This window comes from Rhodotorula toruloides (genome assembly GCF_000320785.1).
Source record: "Rhodotorula toruloides NP11 unplaced genomic scaffold Scaffold18, whole genome shotgun sequence".
Lineage (NCBI taxonomy): Eukaryota > Fungi > Basidiomycota > Microbotryomycetes > Sporidiobolales > Sporidiobolaceae > Rhodotorula > Rhodotorula toruloides.
The window spans coordinates 204,182-221,626 of NW_015622978.1; the positions used below are offsets into that span (position 1 = coordinate 204,182).

At 61.7% G+C, this 17,445-nt stretch overlaps 6 protein-coding genes across 6 annotated transcripts; 1 reads left to right on the top strand and 5 right to left on the bottom strand.

Annotated features, from left to right (window-relative positions):
• Window positions 1-195: 195 nt before the first annotated feature.
• RHTO_02411 (cytosine-purine permease) lies at window positions 196-2,244 on the bottom strand (the record flags this gene model as incomplete). Its single annotated transcript, XM_016416086.1, has 8 exons — window positions 196-339; window positions 405-545; window positions 611-645; window positions 712-894; window positions 951-1,229; window positions 1,286-1,426; window positions 1,484-1,840; window positions 1,902-2,244. 8 exons carry the CDS (start codon window positions 2,242-2,244, stop codon window positions 196-198), a joined length of 1,623 nt encoding a protein of 540 aa, XP_016271914.1.
• Window positions 2,245-2,589: 345 nt separating this feature from the next.
• RHTO_02412 (cell division cycle protein 123) lies at window positions 2,590-4,024 on the top strand (the record flags this gene model as incomplete). Its single annotated transcript, XM_016416087.1, has 4 exons — window positions 2,590-2,825; window positions 2,912-3,408; window positions 3,471-3,596; window positions 3,675-4,024. The coding sequence occupies 4 exons, from the start codon at window positions 2,590-2,592 to the stop codon at window positions 4,022-4,024; spliced, it is 1,209 nt and encodes a 402-aa protein (XP_016271915.1).
• A 110-nt stretch (window positions 4,025-4,134) lies between these two features.
• RHTO_02413 (NAD-dependent deacetylase HST3) lies at window positions 4,135-6,036 on the bottom strand (the record flags this gene model as incomplete). Its single annotated transcript, XM_016416088.1, has 4 exons — window positions 4,135-4,724; window positions 4,789-5,103; window positions 5,158-5,824; window positions 5,890-6,036. 4 exons carry the CDS (start codon window positions 6,034-6,036, stop codon window positions 4,135-4,137), a joined length of 1,719 nt encoding a protein of 572 aa, XP_016271916.1.
• Window positions 6,037-6,236: 200 nt separating this feature from the next.
• On the bottom strand, window positions 6,237-7,868 carry RHTO_02414 (Machado-Joseph disease protein 1 (Ataxin-3); the record flags this gene model as incomplete). Its single annotated transcript, XM_016416089.1, has 7 exons — window positions 6,237-6,440; window positions 6,536-7,077; window positions 7,140-7,300; window positions 7,356-7,440; window positions 7,505-7,705; window positions 7,765-7,771; window positions 7,833-7,868. 7 exons carry the CDS (start codon window positions 7,866-7,868, stop codon window positions 6,237-6,239), a joined length of 1,236 nt encoding a protein of 411 aa, XP_016271917.1.
• Window positions 7,869-8,524: 656 nt separating this feature from the next.
• RHTO_02415 (nitrate reductase (NADH)) lies at window positions 8,525-11,745 on the bottom strand (the record flags this gene model as incomplete). Its single annotated transcript, XM_016416090.1, has 7 exons — window positions 8,525-8,889; window positions 8,944-9,133; window positions 9,191-9,881; window positions 9,940-10,068; window positions 10,129-11,208; window positions 11,263-11,332; window positions 11,421-11,745. 7 exons carry the CDS (start codon window positions 11,743-11,745, stop codon window positions 8,525-8,527), a joined length of 2,850 nt encoding a protein of 949 aa, XP_016271918.1.
• A 687-nt stretch (window positions 11,746-12,432) lies between these two features.
• On the bottom strand, window positions 12,433-16,549 carry RHTO_02416 (nitrite reductase (NAD(P)H) large subunit; the record flags this gene model as incomplete). Its single annotated transcript, XM_016416091.1, has 16 exons — window positions 12,433-12,535; window positions 12,598-12,666; window positions 12,726-12,942; window positions 12,999-13,503; window positions 13,564-13,676; window positions 13,745-13,759; window positions 13,819-14,032; window positions 14,085-14,191; window positions 14,244-14,560; window positions 14,620-14,942; window positions 14,999-15,385; window positions 15,440-15,595; window positions 15,651-15,914; window positions 15,970-16,147; window positions 16,205-16,388; window positions 16,456-16,549. 16 exons carry the CDS (start codon window positions 16,547-16,549, stop codon window positions 12,433-12,435), a joined length of 3,246 nt encoding a protein of 1,081 aa, XP_016271919.1.
• Between the last annotated feature and the right edge of the window lie 896 nt (window positions 16,550-17,445).

Here is a 17,445-nt window from a genome sequence, read left to right on the forward strand (position 1 = left end):
GGTCGCTGTCCGTACTCGCTCGCGACCCGATGCTCGCTACTACACAGCTCACCACGCGTCAACGACACAAACCGTTCATACCAAGTATCGCTGAATCATTGATTAAGCACCACAATCGAACCAAATAAGAACCCAAGAAACGCATGTCTATCGCCCCTCTCCCTCTGACCTGCCCCCTCCTTTACCTCTAGCAATCTACCGGCCAAACACCCTCCTCTCAATCCACCGACACGGCACAAACACCGCCCCCGCAACAGCCATCCCCGTCTCGAACCCGATGTCGCCGCCTGCTTCGACCGAGGGGCCGGCGATAGAGACGGCTAGAGGGCCGCGGTACCACTGCACGCCCCCGTCAGAGGTGTCAGCTCGAGTAGAGAGGAAGGAGGAGAGAAGGGAGGACGCACCACTTGGTCCATTCCTACTACACAAAACGCCGCGCCGCAGAAACTTGCGAATAACGCTGCGATACCCGGCGGGAGTTTTGAGGAGCGGTCCCAGAGCGAGAGGTCGTAGGAGGAGAAGTGGCCGCGGCGGAAGAGGAGGTGCTGTGCGTGAAAGCAAGGGTTAGCGGGAGGAGGAGGAGAGGGAGCGGGAGTAGGGAGGGACGAACCTCGATGAGGAGGATGGCGACAAAGATGGAGCTCCCTGCGCGCGCGCACGGAACCATTAGCACCCGCTCTGGTCTGCAGGGCGAACGAAAGCCCGGCTCACAATACCCAAGCAATCCTAAGAAGTTGCTCAACGCCGCCGCAAAGTGCGCCGCAGCCGCAATCGCGATAGGGAGGTAGATAGCCGTCCCCGCGATCGGGAGGAGGAATCGCGGGAGGCGAGTGAGAAAGGGGAAGACGATTTGGAGCGAGAGGGAGAAGGCGTATTGCGTTGGGGCGTTGTTGGCTGCGCGCGGAGTTAGCGAGAGAGACGAGGGGGAAAGAGAGGGACGAGGGACGAACAGATCATCCCGAGCGAGAAGATCACGAGCAAGAACTTGCCGAACCCTTTCATCGGCTCCATCGCGACACCCACCAGTCCGCCGACACTTCCATCTCCGAACGCCGCTTCCCAAGTGGGTACCTCTCCACTGAGTGCAGCGGCAGCGAACGCAGCGCCGAGGATTTGGATCAGAGCGCAAGGGAGGTAGAGGCCGAGGAAGGTGTAGACGAAGACGAGGTAGGAGGGGACGGTCGGGTGCATGTAGGTGTTGAAATCGGCGGAGCAGCCGCCCCAGGAGACTGCGGGCAAGGGCGTTAGTAAATGTGCGAAGGGAGGGAAAGGGAACGGGACGAACTGGTGAAACCGACGACGATGGAGATGAAGGAGAGGACGTTGGCGGCTGTTGCGGGGACGTCCTTTGCGAACGAGGTCGCGGAACCGAGATGGCGGCCGCCAAAGCCGGTGAGGAGGATGAAGGCGAGGATGACCGGCAGCCCTGCAAACGGAGACGGATCAGTCGACGCTCGGTTCGGAGGATGGGAGGGTGACCCACAGGCCCACCGCTCGACCGCGTGCAGCACCCTGTACCCGCAGAACGAGATGAACATGCTGACGACCGCGACGATGACGATTCCCGCCGTCGTCGAGAGGTGTCCCGGGTTGACCGCCGCCAGGACCTGTCCGGCGACTATCGAGTTCACCGCGCAGAATCCGATGAAGGAGATCAAGTTCAGAAGGGCGGGGAGGATGGCGGGGTAGTAGCCGTACGAGTAGCGCGCGATGCCCATCGTGCGCATGCCGAGGCGTGGACCGAAGGTCGAGATGTAGGCGGGGATGCCGCAGGAGAAGATGTTGCAGAAGGCGATGACGAGGAACGAGTCGCGCATCGAGAGGGAGTAGTAGAGCGGGCCTGTCGGGCGAGAGAGAGTCAGAGAGGCAATATCGAACGGTGAAAGTGAGCGCAAGCGCACCCAGAGTGCCGGTCGAGAAGCAAGCGATGGTTGCATTCATGGTCAACCACAGCGTAAAGTTGCTGAGGAACCGCGCGTCGGTGCGGTGTTCCTCCTTGAGAGGGCCAACGCCATGCGCCTCGACGTTCTCGCTCCGAATCAACCATGTCCATGTCCTTCCAACCCAGGATCCCGATCCATCCTCCCTCGATGGCTTGGCGTAGTCTGCGTCGTCTAATGCGAGTTGTGGGACCGGTTTTGCGGGTTCGAACGAGTCAGAGGAAGGGGAGGGTTTGGTGAGGAGCGACTGGTCTGTGAGTGTGCGCGGCCCTGCTGTGGGTCTGTTGTGGAGTTCTGAATCCATCTGGTCTAGCCGTGCAAGCAGTCTAGCGAGTGTAGCAGCGTAGAGAGAAAGTTGAAGGGTGGCCGCTGATGAAAATCGGCGCGGAGAGAAGACGGCGAGTCCGCGAATGACACTGCGCGGCCCTACCGCTCCACACACCGCCGCAGTTGGACTGTGTGGCTTGAGTGTAATGCAACAATCGAGTGTATGTCCCTCGCTGGAGTTGAGCGAGTCCCTCACGAAGTGTTGGCGCCGTGAACGAGATGGGACCACTCCGCGCTGGCGTCTTTGAGCGAGACGAGCTTTTGACTTCATCAGCCAGACCAGACACAAGTTGACCTTAGCACCAAAGCACTTACGCTGACCATGGCCGTCCCACTCACTCCACCACCAGCACCAGCACCCTCCTCACCCGACCCACCGCTGTTCCCGCCGCTCCACACAGCCGACATCCTCGCCTGCCAGTTCTCACACTGGTACCCGCTCTTCAGGCGCATCAGCCCTAAGGCCACCGTCATACGACCCATACCGCAAGAGGACGACTTTGTAGAGTACCTCGAGAGCGATGGGCTGTTCTTGCCAGAGGGAAGCGGGCCCATGGGGTGCGTACAGGCCAAGTTGTCCTCTCGATTCAGGGTCCTTGCGGTGTAAGGGCTCTGCTGATTCATGCGGTTGTTTTCGCGCACAGGCTCAGCGAGCTGAGCGACTCGGACTCGGACTCGGACTCCCCTTCCTCCTCGACCGCATCCTCGACAGACGGCGCAGACGGCCGACCAACCCCTTCCCCGCGCCAACGCCGCCAATTCTCCTTCCCGCACCTCGACGCCGAGATCCGTTCCGCTTTGGCGAGATACGACGGCGCCGTCTTCCCCAAGTTGAACTGGTCGTCGCCGCAGGACGCAGCATGGATGTTGCCCGGCCAGAACCTCAAGTGCCAAACGCCCGCCGACGTCTACCTCCTCCTCAAATCCAGCGACTTTATCTCGCACGACCTCGACCGGGCATTCGACGACTGCATCGACTACGAACCAACTTCCCCTTCCCTCGCTGGCCTGAGTTTGGATGAGGAAGAGGGAGAACGGAGGAGGAGGAGACGCTGGAGCTTCGAGCTGGTGTTGAAGAAGTGGTTTGATATGCCGAGGTCGCAGGAATGGAGGTGCTTCGTCCGCGAGAACCGGTTACTCGGTGCGTTCTTCCACCTCCTTCCGCCCCTTCCCTGCTGGAACTAACGGGGAGGCGCGAGACAGCCATCTCCCAACGCGACACGACCTTCTACGACTTCTTGCAAGGCGAGCAAGTCAAAGCGAACTTGACGACCCAGATCAGCGACTTCTGGGCGCGCGAGATCCGCGACAAGGCGCCTCTCTCCTCCTGTTCGTCCCTGCTCTTCTCTCCTCCTCGCTTCTTCCTTCCCTTCATCTGACAAACCGCATCTTCCATCTCGCCCGCAGACATCTTCGACATCTACCTAACACGGGACTCCTCCCGCCTCTTCCTAATCGACCTAAACCCCTTCTCTCCCCGGACCGACACCCTCCTTTTCCCCCCCTCCCACCTTCTCTCCCTCCATCTCTCCCCTTCCTCCTCACCAGACTTGAGGGTCGTGGAAAGCGAGAAAGGAGGTGGGATGCCGAGGTATGCGCACAATAGGTATCCGAGGGATGTGGTCGAGTTGAGTGAGGGACAGAGCGTGGCGGAGTTTGCGAGGGAGTGGGTTGGGAGGGTGGCGGAGGCTAGTGTGTCTAACGAGGAGGAGAAGGGGAAGAGGGAGCAGAGGGAGGAGGAGAGGATTGGGCGGTAGCGCGCCCTCATCTCCCTGAGCAACTCGCTTTTCTCGCCAAACTCTCCCCGAACACCGAGCAGGGGGATAAGGCCAGATATTCAGCCCGCAGTGCGCATAAAGGGTTACGTCTACAGCCCCTCGCTCATCTTCGCAGCCTTCGACAGTCTGCGTCGCGCGCGCGCTTCTCGACGCGTGTGGCGCTCGACGAGGCACAGAAGCTCGGCGATGCTCATATCGCTCGTCAAGTCGGGAGAGGCGGTTGGGAGTGAGGAGAGTGCGGGCGCGGAAGTTGGGAGAAGAGGCGTGATTGAGGGAGAGGCAGGAGGGGCAGACCCCTCACGCCCCCTTTCTCCTCCTTCGCTCTCTTTACTCCTCCGCTTCTTCTTCGTCTCGCCGCTGTCCGGACCTGCGCGCTCAATCTCCCTCCTCCGCTTCCTCCCGCGCTCCTTCTTCTTCTTCTCCTTCTGCTCGTGCCGCGCACAAGGCGACGACAATTCCACGACGCTGGAAGGTGGCGTATGGGGGATGGACCATCCAGCTTCTGAAGCAGCGGACGAGGCGGGAAGTGGCGGAGGGGAAGGGAGCGGGGGGAGAACGGGACGCGGCGAGGGGGCTGGGGAGGAGAGAGTAGCAGAGAGGGAGTCTTGCGAGGGGAGGGGAGAGAAGGTGTCGAGAAACGAGGAGATGGCGGTCGCGAAAGTGTCGGTAGAGCCGAGGACTGCTCCGCGCCAGCACGTCAGCTCACCTCCCTTAAGGAGAAGAGAAGCGAAGCGAAAGCGCACAGTGATAATCAAACACCTCATCCCACTCCTTCCCCACCTTCTCCCCATTCACAAACACGCAAACCCCCTTACGCTTCCTCACAGCCCTCGCAACATCCTTCACGATCCTCCGAAACCCCGGGATGCGCAGGGATGTTCCAGCGACGATGAGGCAGTCCGGTCCGGCTGAAAGGTCTGAGGCGGCGAGGGAGGAGATCAGGGAGGAGAGGGAGGAGACGGAGGTGGTGGAGTCGTCGTAGAGGAGAATCGAAGGGCGGAGGGAGGAGAGAGGGGAGGGCGTGACGAGGCGCTTCGAGCGTTGTAGGCGGGAGTGGGCTGTCGGAAGCGATGTTAGCTTGAGCAAACGAAGGTTATGACGCTGCGGCGCACCTCGACCTCGACATTGCGGACAAGGGAGCGCCTTGCCCTTCCTGAAAGCCTTCGAATGCCGTTTCCGCCACTTCTCCCTCCAGCGACAGACGCCACACACAACCTCGTCCAACGAGCCATGCAGTGCGACGACCTTGCCTCGCTCAGACGTCGCAGACGAGAGAGGCGGGTGTAGGGAAAGGGGAAGAGGCGAGAGTCGTCGGCGTTTCCTGCCGCGGCGAATGGGCGTCCAGTCTGGTCGCTCGTAATCTGACGAACTCTCCTCGTCCGGCGAGTCGTAAGAATTGTCGCCTTGCCGTGCATCAAGCAAAGACGGGTCGTCAAAGTCGACGAAATCGAGTCCCGCTTGTCTTTCCAGCCCATCAACGTTTTGGCTCCATACGCGCATGAGCTTGTCCGACCGCTCCAGACGCTTCATCAGTCCGTGAAAGGCCGTCGGCGGCTCGTCGGCGCGTTCCTTCCCCTTGCCAGCCTTCCGCGCCGCCTTTCGCAAGTCCCCCATGAACCGAAAATGCTCGCTGCGAGATTCGGGATGAACAAGCGACGAGTAGGAGAAGAGGTGTTTGGTCGCCTGCGACGAGCGCGGAGTGGAAGGAGGAGGATGCGGCGACGAGAGAGACGAAGTGGGGGACGAGGAGGAGTAGATCCCGCAAGAACCGCGAAAGTCCTGTCGATCGGGTTCTGCGTCAGTCGTGCGTCCCCATTAGACTACCAGCAAGCCGTGAGACGCACCGGGATGCCTGCGCTCGTCGAGATGCCAGCGCCCACCGCCGCGACGACCTGCGCCGATGAGTCTGCCAGCGACACGGCGACATGGGCGAGCGCTTCGAGCGTGCAGTCGCTCGTAGAAGCAAAGTCCTCGAGCTCGAGCGTGAGCATCGACCCAGCGAGCGTGTGGATGGCCAGCAAGATGAGTGAACGGGGCAAACAGCAGGTCGCGTCGCCAGATGGCGGGCTGTCAGCGGTGAAGATGGCTGGACTCGCGGTGCGGGCGCAAGGAGCTGGCGAAAGTATGCATGCGAATGCAAAGCAGAAGAACACAAGTCACAACAGATGCGGCGAGCCCTCGTTCGTCCTCCTCACATCCCAAACCTCGCCAGCCTCAACCTTCGCAACTCGTCAATCGACGGGCTGTCTTCCGCGCCCTCGTCGCCCGACGCTTCCGACTCGGTCGCGTTGCCTGCGTCGCTGTTGGCGCCGCCACCGCCGTTCTCGGCGAGACTGGCCTGCAGGGCGCGCTGGAACTCTTCTTCCTCGTCGACGTCGCCGCGACCCTTGCGTGGCTGCGGTCGTGAGCGAGTATGAGCGCGTCGACTGCTTATGAGGGAGCGCAATGCCTCCGTAGGGGAGGTCCGCGCAGAGATCAATCGAGACGCACCTGACTCGCCTCTCCAGTCCCACCTCCCCCTCCCTGCCCGCTGACCCTCAGACTCTCGCGTATCGCGGCAGCCATCATCTCCTCCTCGCTCATCGCGCCCATCGCATCCCCGTTCCCGCTCGCTCCACCATTCTGTCCGTCGATCTTCCTCCTCCTCCGCCTCTTCTCGCTCTCCTGCTCGACTGACGATCGCCCACTGCCGCTCCCGCTCGCAGAAGGTTCCTCGATGATGATGTCGTCATCGTCGTCGTCATCGTCCGAGGCTGGGCGCTTGCCCTTGCGACTGGAGGAGCCGGAGGCGGTAGACGCGAGAGGCGGCTTGTAGGCGGAGGAGGAGGTGGAGCCGAATGCTTGACGGGAGGTTGAGGGACCGGCGAGAGTGTGGCCGTTGCCCGCGAAAGAGGCCGAAGTCGAGCCGTTCGAGTAGGAGTTCCCCCCGCGAGGAGGGGGAAGGGAGAGGGCGAGGTCGGCGGCAGAACAGGAGGGAAGGCCGGTGATTTGGCCGAGTTCGGGTGCGGGGACGACAGCGAAGATCGAGTAGCCTGCCGGCCGACGGCTCAGGCATCAGCGAACCGACTCCCTTCGAAAGGACGGGAGGACGCACCTTGTCGCTCGGCCTCGCGCAGCGTCAAACCGAGGTACATCGCCGAGATCCACTGCGGCTGCGGAATGCACGAGTCGAGGTTGTAGAAGCGGTCTTGTGTACCAAAGCGGCGAATGGAGAACCAGTGAAGCTGGTGATTGAGCAGGAAGCCTTCGATGAGCCTGCGAAGATGGCCGTCAGTCTCGGACTGGCTAGAAGAGCGTGAGCAAGCCGCACTCGGGCTTGTCGTGCACGTGTGCCATCTCCTCACTGCCCCATCGCACCAGACGCAACCCGAAGACCTTGATCGCCTCCTCCATGACTGCGTGCGAGCGAAACCCGTCAGCTCGTCTACAGCTGCAAATGGAGGGCAAGTCGATACGCACCCTGTACACTGAAGAACCCGCTGTCGTCGTAGTTCTGGCTCCCTTCTCTCGGGTCGTCTCCCCTCAACCGCGTTCCCGGGTCCAGCTGCGACGCCTCGAGCGCATCGAGTTCTCGCGCAATGCCGGCAAGATCCACGACGGTGTACATCGCAGACTGGAGGAGGTTGTTGAGCGCGTGTTGGCCGCAGAGCATCGAGCCGGCTGTTGGAAGCGAGGGGTCAGTCAATCGTCGACGCTCGAAGAGTCGGACTCCGACGCACGCTCTTGCTGTGGGACGAATGGAGAGGTCAGTGTCGGCATTCATTCGAGCGTAAACCGCACGACGCACCGTCTCATGGTAGATGTGCGGGACGAGATCCGTCATGCTGAAAGTTCTGTCGAGGGAGCGGAGCCGTCAGCATTCCCCTTCTTTCGCTCGTAGTCTTCTTTGTCCTCGCGTCTGGCCGTTCCGCCACTCTGAACTTGTCACTGCTTCGACCCAGTCGTCCGACAAGCGATGTCAACGATCACTTCTCGTCCCTTGACCCGCCCCGCGCCTGTGACCGACCCATGCACCTCTTCTGGAGCCTGCTCAGGCGTACTCACTGTGCGAAAGGCCGTGGATGCGCAGAGTGACCTTCGAGTTTGATGAGGATGGAGGCGGCGTAAGCGTGACGAGAATGGTGCGGGGCGAGGCGAGGCGAGGATTGGCCAGGCAGGTCAAGCAAGCACTCTGGACAGCTCAAGCAGCTCAACGCCCAGCCAAACGCTGTATGAGAGCGAGGAAGTGAACGGCGAGACGAGGAGGAGCACCGCCTCTCGCAAGGCGAGCGTCGTCAGCCTCGCAAAGTCGTTCATTAGCCTTTCTGCGTGCAAGAGCAGCTTAATGATGCACTCGAATGATAGCTGGCGGAGCGAGCGAAATTATCGAGGCGAGGCGAGAAAGCGAGACCAGGCAGACGTGCGCTGAACAGGCTGGCGATGCGAACGACGACCGATGCAACACGGATAAACAGTCTATGTACGACGAGCAGAGATACTCTAGAAGATGACGACCTGCGTCGCGACGTCCCAACCCATCTCTGCGAGGTGCGCGACGACCATGTCCTGCATGGGCGGCGGCGCGCACATGAGGACGAGCGCGTCGGAGCTGGCGGGCGGCATGTACTTGACGAGGTGGTCCTTGCCGATCCTGCCGAGCGAGCCCGCCCAGTCGTCCGGTCCCTTCGAAAGGACGAGGTGTTGCCGCAGGCGCTCGGGTCCAGCTAGCCGCGACAACTCGTCCAATTCGGCACGCATGAGGATGTCGGCTTCGGTCTTGTTCGCATTCAGGACGTAGAGCTTGGTGTCCTTGTCCTGCTCATCGTAGACGACGCCGCGGAGGACTTGGAGGATGGGCGTGATGCCTGTACGGGAGAGGTCAGCATCGCAGCGAGAGCTGACAAGCGGACGCGGCGCACCTGAACCGCCGCAGATCATGCCAATGTTCTTGACCTTGCGCTCAACTCCTCGCCAGCGACAACTGCCCTTCCCGAGCCACTCGAACGATCCGAGCGGGCCCTTGAACTCGACAACGTCGCCGACCTGGAGCTCCTCGAAGCCGAGCGTCATCTTGCCGCCTTCGGGGAACGCAGACGTGCGGAAGTAGACCTGAGAGCGTTGTGTCAGCGGAGTGGCCGTAGAGAAAGCGGATCACCCGAGACGCACCTTGATGAGCAAGTCGAGATAGCCCTTCGCGCCCTGCCGCGACACAGGCGTGTACGCACGCTGTACCAGCTCGCCCTCGACGACCTTGACGTCCGCACCTCCCGCCTCGGCATCCGCAGGACAGACCTTCCTCCTCAGCCGCGCATAGACGTGCTGGCCGACCGGCAGCCCAAGCGGCTGGTCCTCGTGCTCGAGCGCAAAGCGGTAAACGCGCGAGTCGTGGTTGACTCGTTCGATCGAGACGAGCGTCGCAGGTTTCCACTTGGTCTTGCTGAGGAAGATGGGGTCGGGTGTGGCGGGAGCGACGGGTTCGCCGGTGACGACGGGTGCGTCTTCGCCGCCGACGAGGGTGCCGATGTGGAAGTCGGCGAGGCGGAGCTTGGCGTCAATCGAGTGGATGGCCATAAAGTCCTCGCTCGCATCTTCGCCCGCAACGAGCGTGATCGACTCGGACCCGCCCGGGTGGTCCTTCAAGAAGCCCGTCCCGTCGTACACTTCGCCGTTGACGACGAACCACGGCTCGTCCTCCTTGTTGTGCGCGACGAGCTCGGCGCGGGTGATCTTGCGGTCGACGTCCGGCTTGGTCATGATCAGCTTGGGCTTCTTCGCTGCGGCCGCCTCCTTCGCCTGCGCGAGAATCGTCTCGTCTTCGGTCGTGACCTTGACGAAGGAAGGGTTCGCCGGATCTTGGCTGCGAAAGCAACGAGCTCAGTTACGACTTTGGCGTGCGAGAGAGGAACCGGACGCACCCACTCTCCTTGAGCCGCTCCATCCATCCTCCAGGCTGCAAACCAGGCATCGTCGGGTGCTCGAACGTCAAGACGGTACTTCCGGCGGTGTCTGTCGAGCGGTGGATGGCGACCCGGAACCACCAGTTGCTGCGAGCGAACGTCGTCAGCCTGACTCGAAGCGAACAGGCCAGACAAGAGGCGACGCACTTCATCATGCCCGTCGGGTTCCAGTACATGGTCGAGGGCATCTGGTGTAGACTCTCGTCCATCGCGCGGATCGAGATGCAGCCCGAGTCTTGCAGCTTGTCGAGCGGGATCTTGATCTTCCAGAACGCCCAGCAAAAGCACTCGTCGCGATCTGTCACGTCGAGCGTGCCCCAAACACGGCCTTGGAACGGCGTCGAGCGGTAGAGGTCCTCCGGGTACGAGATGTCGGCGAGAGACCAGGTCGCGCCGTCGTCGAGCGAGACTTCGACGCGAGTCACTCGTCGTCCACTGCCGGCGTAGACGTACCCTTCGGCCGTGTAGGTCGGCTCGGTTTCGGGCAAACAGACGAGCTTCTCGTCGTGGGCGGGTCGTGCGGCTGCGAGGTTGACGTTCAAGTCGTTGATGATGTACTTCGGATCGTACCACCAGTCGCGCTCGTTGCGTGCTTGTTCGGCCGAGAGCGTCGCGGGGAGCACTTTGTTGTCCCAGTAGTGGAGGTGATGATCGCTCTCCCGGTCGCTGACCTCGATCTTCTTGAGCCACTTGACGGACCGTCCGCCGATCTGGCCGGGCACAACGAGTCGGAGGGGAAAGCCGTGGTCTGGCTCGAGAGCCTCGCCGTTCATCGCCCAGGCGAGGAGCATGCCCTTCTCCTTGTTTCGCGCCCACCGGTAGCGCTGGCTCGTCCCGTACTTGCCGTTGGGCAGATCCTCCGCGCCTTCGAAGATGACGTGCTCGGGTCGACGGTAGCCAGGCTCGCCGAAGACGCCTTCTGCGCGGGGCTGGACGTACTCGAGGACGTCGGCGAGGTAGACGCCCGTGAAGAGCGCTGTCGAAAGGCCTGCCGGACCCCAGGAGAAGCCAAGCGACTTCTTGACGACGTTCTGCTCTTTGCGACGGTTTCCGGCACAGACGAGCGTGACGGGAAGAGTGACAGTCTGGAATTTGCGAGGGTCGATGAGGTCGGCGAGGGTGAGGGCGCAAGGTCGGTTGATGAGGCCGCTAATCTCCACGGTCCAGTTCGCCGCTTCTTCTCGAGTGACCTGCGGCACGCCACCGTGGTTTCGGACGTAGAAGAGTCTGCGCGCGAACCGTCAGCGCGTCTGGCGGCCTCACGGAGAGGGGAGGACGTACTGGGTTGGCGTGAGGAAGCCCTCCTTCCACAGATCCGGCAGCGGCGCCTCAGTGTTGAACGGCCATTTACCTGTGGGATGCGTGAGAGGCGGTCGCAAAAGCCCGCACGGTCAGCTCCTCTCGCACTCGCCTCATCAGGTTCGAGGGAGTGGACGCACCTGTCAACCGCACCAAGCGCTCGTCCCGCGGGATCCACTCGTCTGGCGTGCCCTTTGTGACCGCATCCGCTTCGATAGGTCGCTGGCTGGTCGAAGGAAGGGGCGGAAAATGCGAAGGAAGCGGGTCGGGTTGGTGCGAGGAGGCGAAACCCTCCCTGGCAGCGAGAGTAGGCGGGTAGAACGGCGAGGGGAGTCCTGCGAGGCCGCTAGCAGATAGTTTTGGCGAGGACGGAGCAGTAGTTGGCGCAGTCGAGAGCGGGGACGAGTCGCTTGACGAGAAAGCGGAGGAGGAAGAGGAGGAGGACGGCGACGACGGTGTGCTCATGTTCGTGGGTCGTTCTTCTGGGATTGTGAGCGTGTCGCTGGAGTTTATCGACGTCGCTTCGACGCTGCAGAGACTGTCCAGCTGTCCAACAAGACCAGCGAGCGAAAGATACCGCCAATCTCGGATCCGGCAGTCGCGATAAGGGGACCCGCAAAGTGGATCGCAGCAGCGACGACGCCCAGAGCCAGAGTTGCTGTCCGTCATCGGAAGCGACCCTGGCGCCAAGTCCGAGGCCGGTCGAGGTCTATCGTGAGCGCGTGAGCCCTTCGAGCGGATACCGTTTCGCAAATGCACGACTTTGCCCTCGGATCGCGCCGCAAGGTCTCCGGTTCGGACAGCGCTACAGTTGCAGTGTTGCGATAGGACAGTCGGCGACCTGGGACAAGGCGGGCCGACGTTGAATCACTCGCAGGTGGACTTGCTTGAGCATAAAAGGCGGACGTCAACGATAAGCCAGCCAGGACGCCTCGCCGGCCGGTCTTGCGACGTAGAGGGCGTAGCAGAGTCCCTTGAGTGCACTGAGGCGACGAGGCAAAGGAGATAAAGCTGCCTTTGCGGTTGAGGAGGCGAGCCTTCCCAAGCGACAAGACGAGAGCTGCTGTACGACGTCTACGATGCACGAACAACCGAAATACGGAGTAACGACGTCTAGAGATAGATACAATGGCCGTGAGAGACGCGCAAGGATTACCACTCGAGCTTGTGCGTCCCGCAAGACTTGTCCGCCTCGCCGCACTCCGTTCCTGCCGCCTTCTTGTCCTCGTCGACCTCGCCTGACGGTCCGACGATTCTGCGGAGACAAGATGTCAGCAGAGTGAGCGGGAGGAAGGGAGAGGTCTGAGGAGGACGCACTCGATGGCCGTCGCTGCGTTGCGACCGAACGCTTCGGCAGTCGCCTTCCGCACCATCCATTTCGACGACCTGCGGACAGCCAAAAGCGTCAGCACCAAACTCCGACGGAGCAGCTGAGCGAGACGCACCCAATCAGAGCGTCCAGCTCGTCAGGCGGAGGAACCTGGACGAGCAAGTCGCTATTCTCCTCCTTCACATCGAACGCAAGGATCTTGTACTCCTCGTCGTTGAGACAGTCGCCATTGTCGAGGCGGAAGTTGCGCTTGTGCAGAGGGCAGGAGACGTAGAGGTGGCCGCTGCCGTCGTCCGAAACGATGCCGTGCTCGAGGATGAAGGCGCGCTTGTCTAACGATTCGAGCGCGTCAGCACGAATCGGCGAGCAAAGGGCAAGGGTGACGCACGAGGACACATCTGCTGCGTGCAGAAGTACCCCTTGCCGGGGACATGGAAGATAGCGAGCTGCGAGTCCTCGCCATATCGGACAGCGCACGACGTTGTGTTCTCCTCCGTCGGCGAGAGATCACCCGTGCTCGCCAGCTTGACGTACCGCCACTGCGAGCGAGGCGTCCGAATGTCCTTAACCTCGAATCGCTGGCCGGGGAAGTTCTTCGGCCAGTCGGCAGGTCGTTGCTGCCCTCGCTCGGTGATGAGTTCCGAGTTGAGCCGCCGCTCTTCCGTGTTGGCGAATTGCTTGAACGACTTGCGAACCTCTGGGTCGCGAACGGCCGTTGCCCACTCGTCTTGGTACGTTCCGATCAGGTTGTCCATCTCCGCCTCGAGGTCGGCGCAGATGCCGAGCTCGTCGTCGATGAGGATCTTGCGCAGCTTGTCGATGCCGCCCTCGAAGCCCTCGACCCAAGGCGCCGTCCGTTGCAGCTTGTCGGCAGTGCGAATGTAGAACATGAGCTGTGAGCGAGGGCCATGGTGAGCTTGCTGAGCGCATGCAAAAAAGCCTCAGAAACGCACGTAGCGGTCGACGAGCCTGACAACCTTCGAAGGCGGGACATCCTTGGCGAAGAGGACGGCGTGACGAGGGTTCGCGCCGCCGTTTCCGCCGATGAAGAGGTTCCAGCCTTTATCTGCCAGAGCGATGGTGCCCGTCAGTTGCTAGATCGACAGAAGCATTCGGACCCGTCCTGCGACGCACCAGTCGCGATGAGCCCTGCGAGAAATGCGAATCAGCGAAGCGCACTTCCAGGCGAACTGGCCAGTCCAACGCACCGAAGTCTTTGCTCTGCGCCTCAGCGCACTCGCGCACGCAGCCAGACACGCCACCCTTGAATTTGTGCGGCGAGCGGACGCCTCGGTAGCGGTTCTCGAGGTCGATGGCGAGGCCGACCGAGTCGCCGATGCCGTAGCGGCACCAAGTCGAGCCGACGCAAGACTTGACGGTACGGAGACTCTTGCCGTAGGCGTGGCCAGACTCGAAGCCAGCCTGCGAGTAGGAAGGTCAGCTGCGCCCCGGCCGGAATCAGGAAGCAACGCACGGCGCCGAGTTCCTCCCAGATAGCCGGAAGATCCGCCTTCTGCGCGCCGAACATGTCGATACGCTGTCCGCCTGTAATCTTCGTGTATAGGCCGTACTTCTTGGCGACTGTGCGAAAACGGGGTCAGCGCGAGAGCTCGGACAGAGCCATTCGACGCACCTTGACCGATCACAATCAAGCCTTCGGGCGTGACCTCGCCGCCTGCAATGCGAGGGACGACGGAGAAAGTGCCGTTGCGCTGAATGTTGGCGAGGAAGCGGTCGTTCGTGTCCTGCAAGCCGTGGTGGCGAGGCTTCATGACGAAATCGTTGTAGAGCGAGGCGAGGATGCTGGCGACGGCCGGCTTGCACAGCTCGCATCCGATAGAGTCGGGATTCGAGCCGGCGGCGCGCATAATCGAGCGGAAGTCGTGCAGCCGCTTGACCTTGACCACCTGGAAAAGGTCGACTCGCGACATCTTGAAGTGGACGCAAAGGCTGGAGCGGCGCGTGGAGGTGAGCGATGTGAGCAGGCGAGATTGAACGAGGAGACGCACTTGTTCGAGACAGCGTTACCAGCCTTCTTCATCTCGCTCTTGAAGATGTTGGTGACGAGCGGGAGACAGCCACCGCATCCTGTACCGGCCTTGGTCTTGCACTTGATGTCCGCCAGCTCCGTCATTCCATTCTTGACGCATTGGCTGATGGCGCCCTTCGTCGTCGCATGGCAAGAGCAGACGACAACATCGTCGTCGAGGTCCGCCCCATCGTCTTCCTCCTTCTTCGCGCCGAGGATGAACTGCGAAGGCGGTACATCGAGCTTCTTCTTCTTCTTGACGATCGAGACGAGCTTGGTGAAAGCGCCGGTGTCGCCGATCATCTGCGAAAGAAGCGGGTCAGCGCCGTACTGCCCAGGTGGAAGAGCGGAAGACTCACGATGCCGCCGAGAAGATGCGAGCCGTCCGCTGTGAAGATGTACTTGCGGTAGGTTGCCGAGATGGGGTCGGAATAGGTGAGGCACTTGATCGGGTCGTTGCGGGTGTTGCGAGGCCGTTTCCGGCTCGGCTTGACCGTCGAGATGGCGACGCCGTGCTCTTCCTTCGGGGCAGCCTGTTGTGCAGCAGCCTCAGCCGCAGCCGCCTCTTTCGCCAGTCGCTCGTCCGCAAAGTAGTCGCCGAAGGAAGCGACGTCGACGCCCATGAGCTTGAGCTTCGTTGAGAGGTCGGGCGCATTCATCTTGCGAGGGGCGTGTCCGACCGTCTGCGTCAAGTTGAAGGCGAGGATGTCGGCCATCTCGACGCCCGGGCCAATCAAGCCATAGGTCTGGCGAGGTGAAGTTCAGCGGGATCCGAGGCACTTCGCAGGCGAGACACGCACATTTCCCTGCCAACTCGCGCACTCGCCGATCGCGTAGACGTCGCGAGCCGAGGTCATCAAGTCATCGCCGACCTCGATGCCGCCGCGAGACGCGACTTTGATGCCGGCAGCCGCAGCGAGTTCGTCGCGGGGCGAGATGCCGATACCGTAGATGACCTGGGATGAGAGAGAGTCAATACCAAGAGAGTCGGGTGAAGGAGAGAGCGCGCACCAAGTCGCTTTCGAGCGTCTCGTCGTTGGCCAGCTGGAAGCCAGTGAAGACCTTGTCGCCCGCCTCGTTCGTCTCGGTCGTGATCGCCTTCGGCTCGCATCCCGTGAGCACCTTGACTCCCAGTTTCTCAATCTCGTGCAGCACCATCTCGCCAGCGCTGGCGTCAAGTTGGCGGTTGAGAGGGTAGTTCTGGCGGATCAGGATGTTGACGTCGGGAATGGTCGGAAGATCGTAGACTGCCTTTGCGGCTTCGAGGCCGAGCAGCTGCGAGATGCATTTATCAGCGGTGAAGAAGCGGGAGGAGAGCAACAGGACGCACTCCACCTCCAACAACAGAAGCGCGAGTAATCTCAGGCTTGTCGGCGTAGTCCATGATAGCCTCGAGGTCGGAGACGTTGCGGTAGACGAAGACACCTTTGGTCTCGGCGGCTTGAGCTGGCGAGATGTAGGGCGGAAGCGCGCCGTTCGAGCCCGTTGCGAGGACGAGGATGTCGTATCTGCAAAGAAGAGAACGTCAGTCGGCGCCGTAAAGGCAAGCGAAGGCGGGAACACACTGATAGACGTTGCCCTTCGAGGTGAAGACGTTCTTGTTGAGCGGGTCGATCTCGATGACCTTTTCGCCCGTCGAGAACGCGAAGCGGTCGGGAAGCTGCGAAGCGTACCAACTAGGCGAGTTGAGGTAGAGGTCGCTGACGTTACGGTGTTGGAAATACTCTGTAAGGCCAACGCGGTTGTAGGCTGCATGGGAGAAGCAGAGATCGTCAATCAGCCGCGCGGAGGAGAAGAGGCGGTTCAGGCGGCGTACCCAGGTGGTCCTCCTCGCCGCAAGTCCGCAAGAAGTACCGTCCGACGTCCTTATCGAGGTCGAGCATCTTTTCGATGAACGCCATGCCGACCATGCCTGGGAGTTTGACCGAGGCGAGATGAGGAGGAGGGGAAGGCGAGGTATCAGTCAACTCGCCCGTGGGAGCGCGCGCGCAAGCTAGTGTAAACTCACCGAGGCCCTGGTAGTGTGCACAGCATCACAGCAAGCCGGAACCGTCGATGTCAGTGAGGTGTTGCGGGCAGAGCATCTCCCCGCGACGTCTCTTCCTCCACCGCGACTACGAACACGCCCTCACAGCGCTCGTCCATGCGCGTGCTGATGCTCGAGACTCACCACTACGAAAATCGTCTCCCGTGAGCCTTCCGGGCTGGCCTGCGACATCGACGTCGAGGCGACAGGGACCATGTCGACAGAAGGGCGTTTGCGGGTGTCGTAGACGGTGGAGAGGCCTTGTACAGATGCGCAGGGTCTTGAAGAAGTGCTCTTGTCGAGGTGGAGTAGCAGCGAGGCAGCGCAGGCTCTGAAGGACCTGTTCTCGTCAACCTGCGTCAAGGATGGGCGCGGTGCGAAGGGGCGGCTTCGGATTGGCGCACGATTACGCCGCACAATCTCCTGCGTCCGCTGCAGGACGTTCTTATCGGGGCCCCGATTGAGCAGTGGAGGCTAATCTCGCGGTTGGTATCGCAACGAGCGTCGGGTCCTGTCCTCCTGGCTTGATTCGGTCGCCCTGCGCCTTCGCCAGGTGCTTGCGGGTCTGTCAGTAGTCACGATATGACTTTTTGGTGTGCCAGCGCTGCTCTAACGCCCCCTCGTCACCAGCGAAGGCGGCAGCCGTTTCGCCCCGCCATTTCGTCGCGCGGCGCTCTTTCATTTTCCCCTCCCCGCACCGCTTCCCCTTCGACGGTGCCCTGCTCCTTCTGCGCTGTCCGCGTCGGACATTGGCTAGCCTGGGCGCTCCTGATCGAGGGA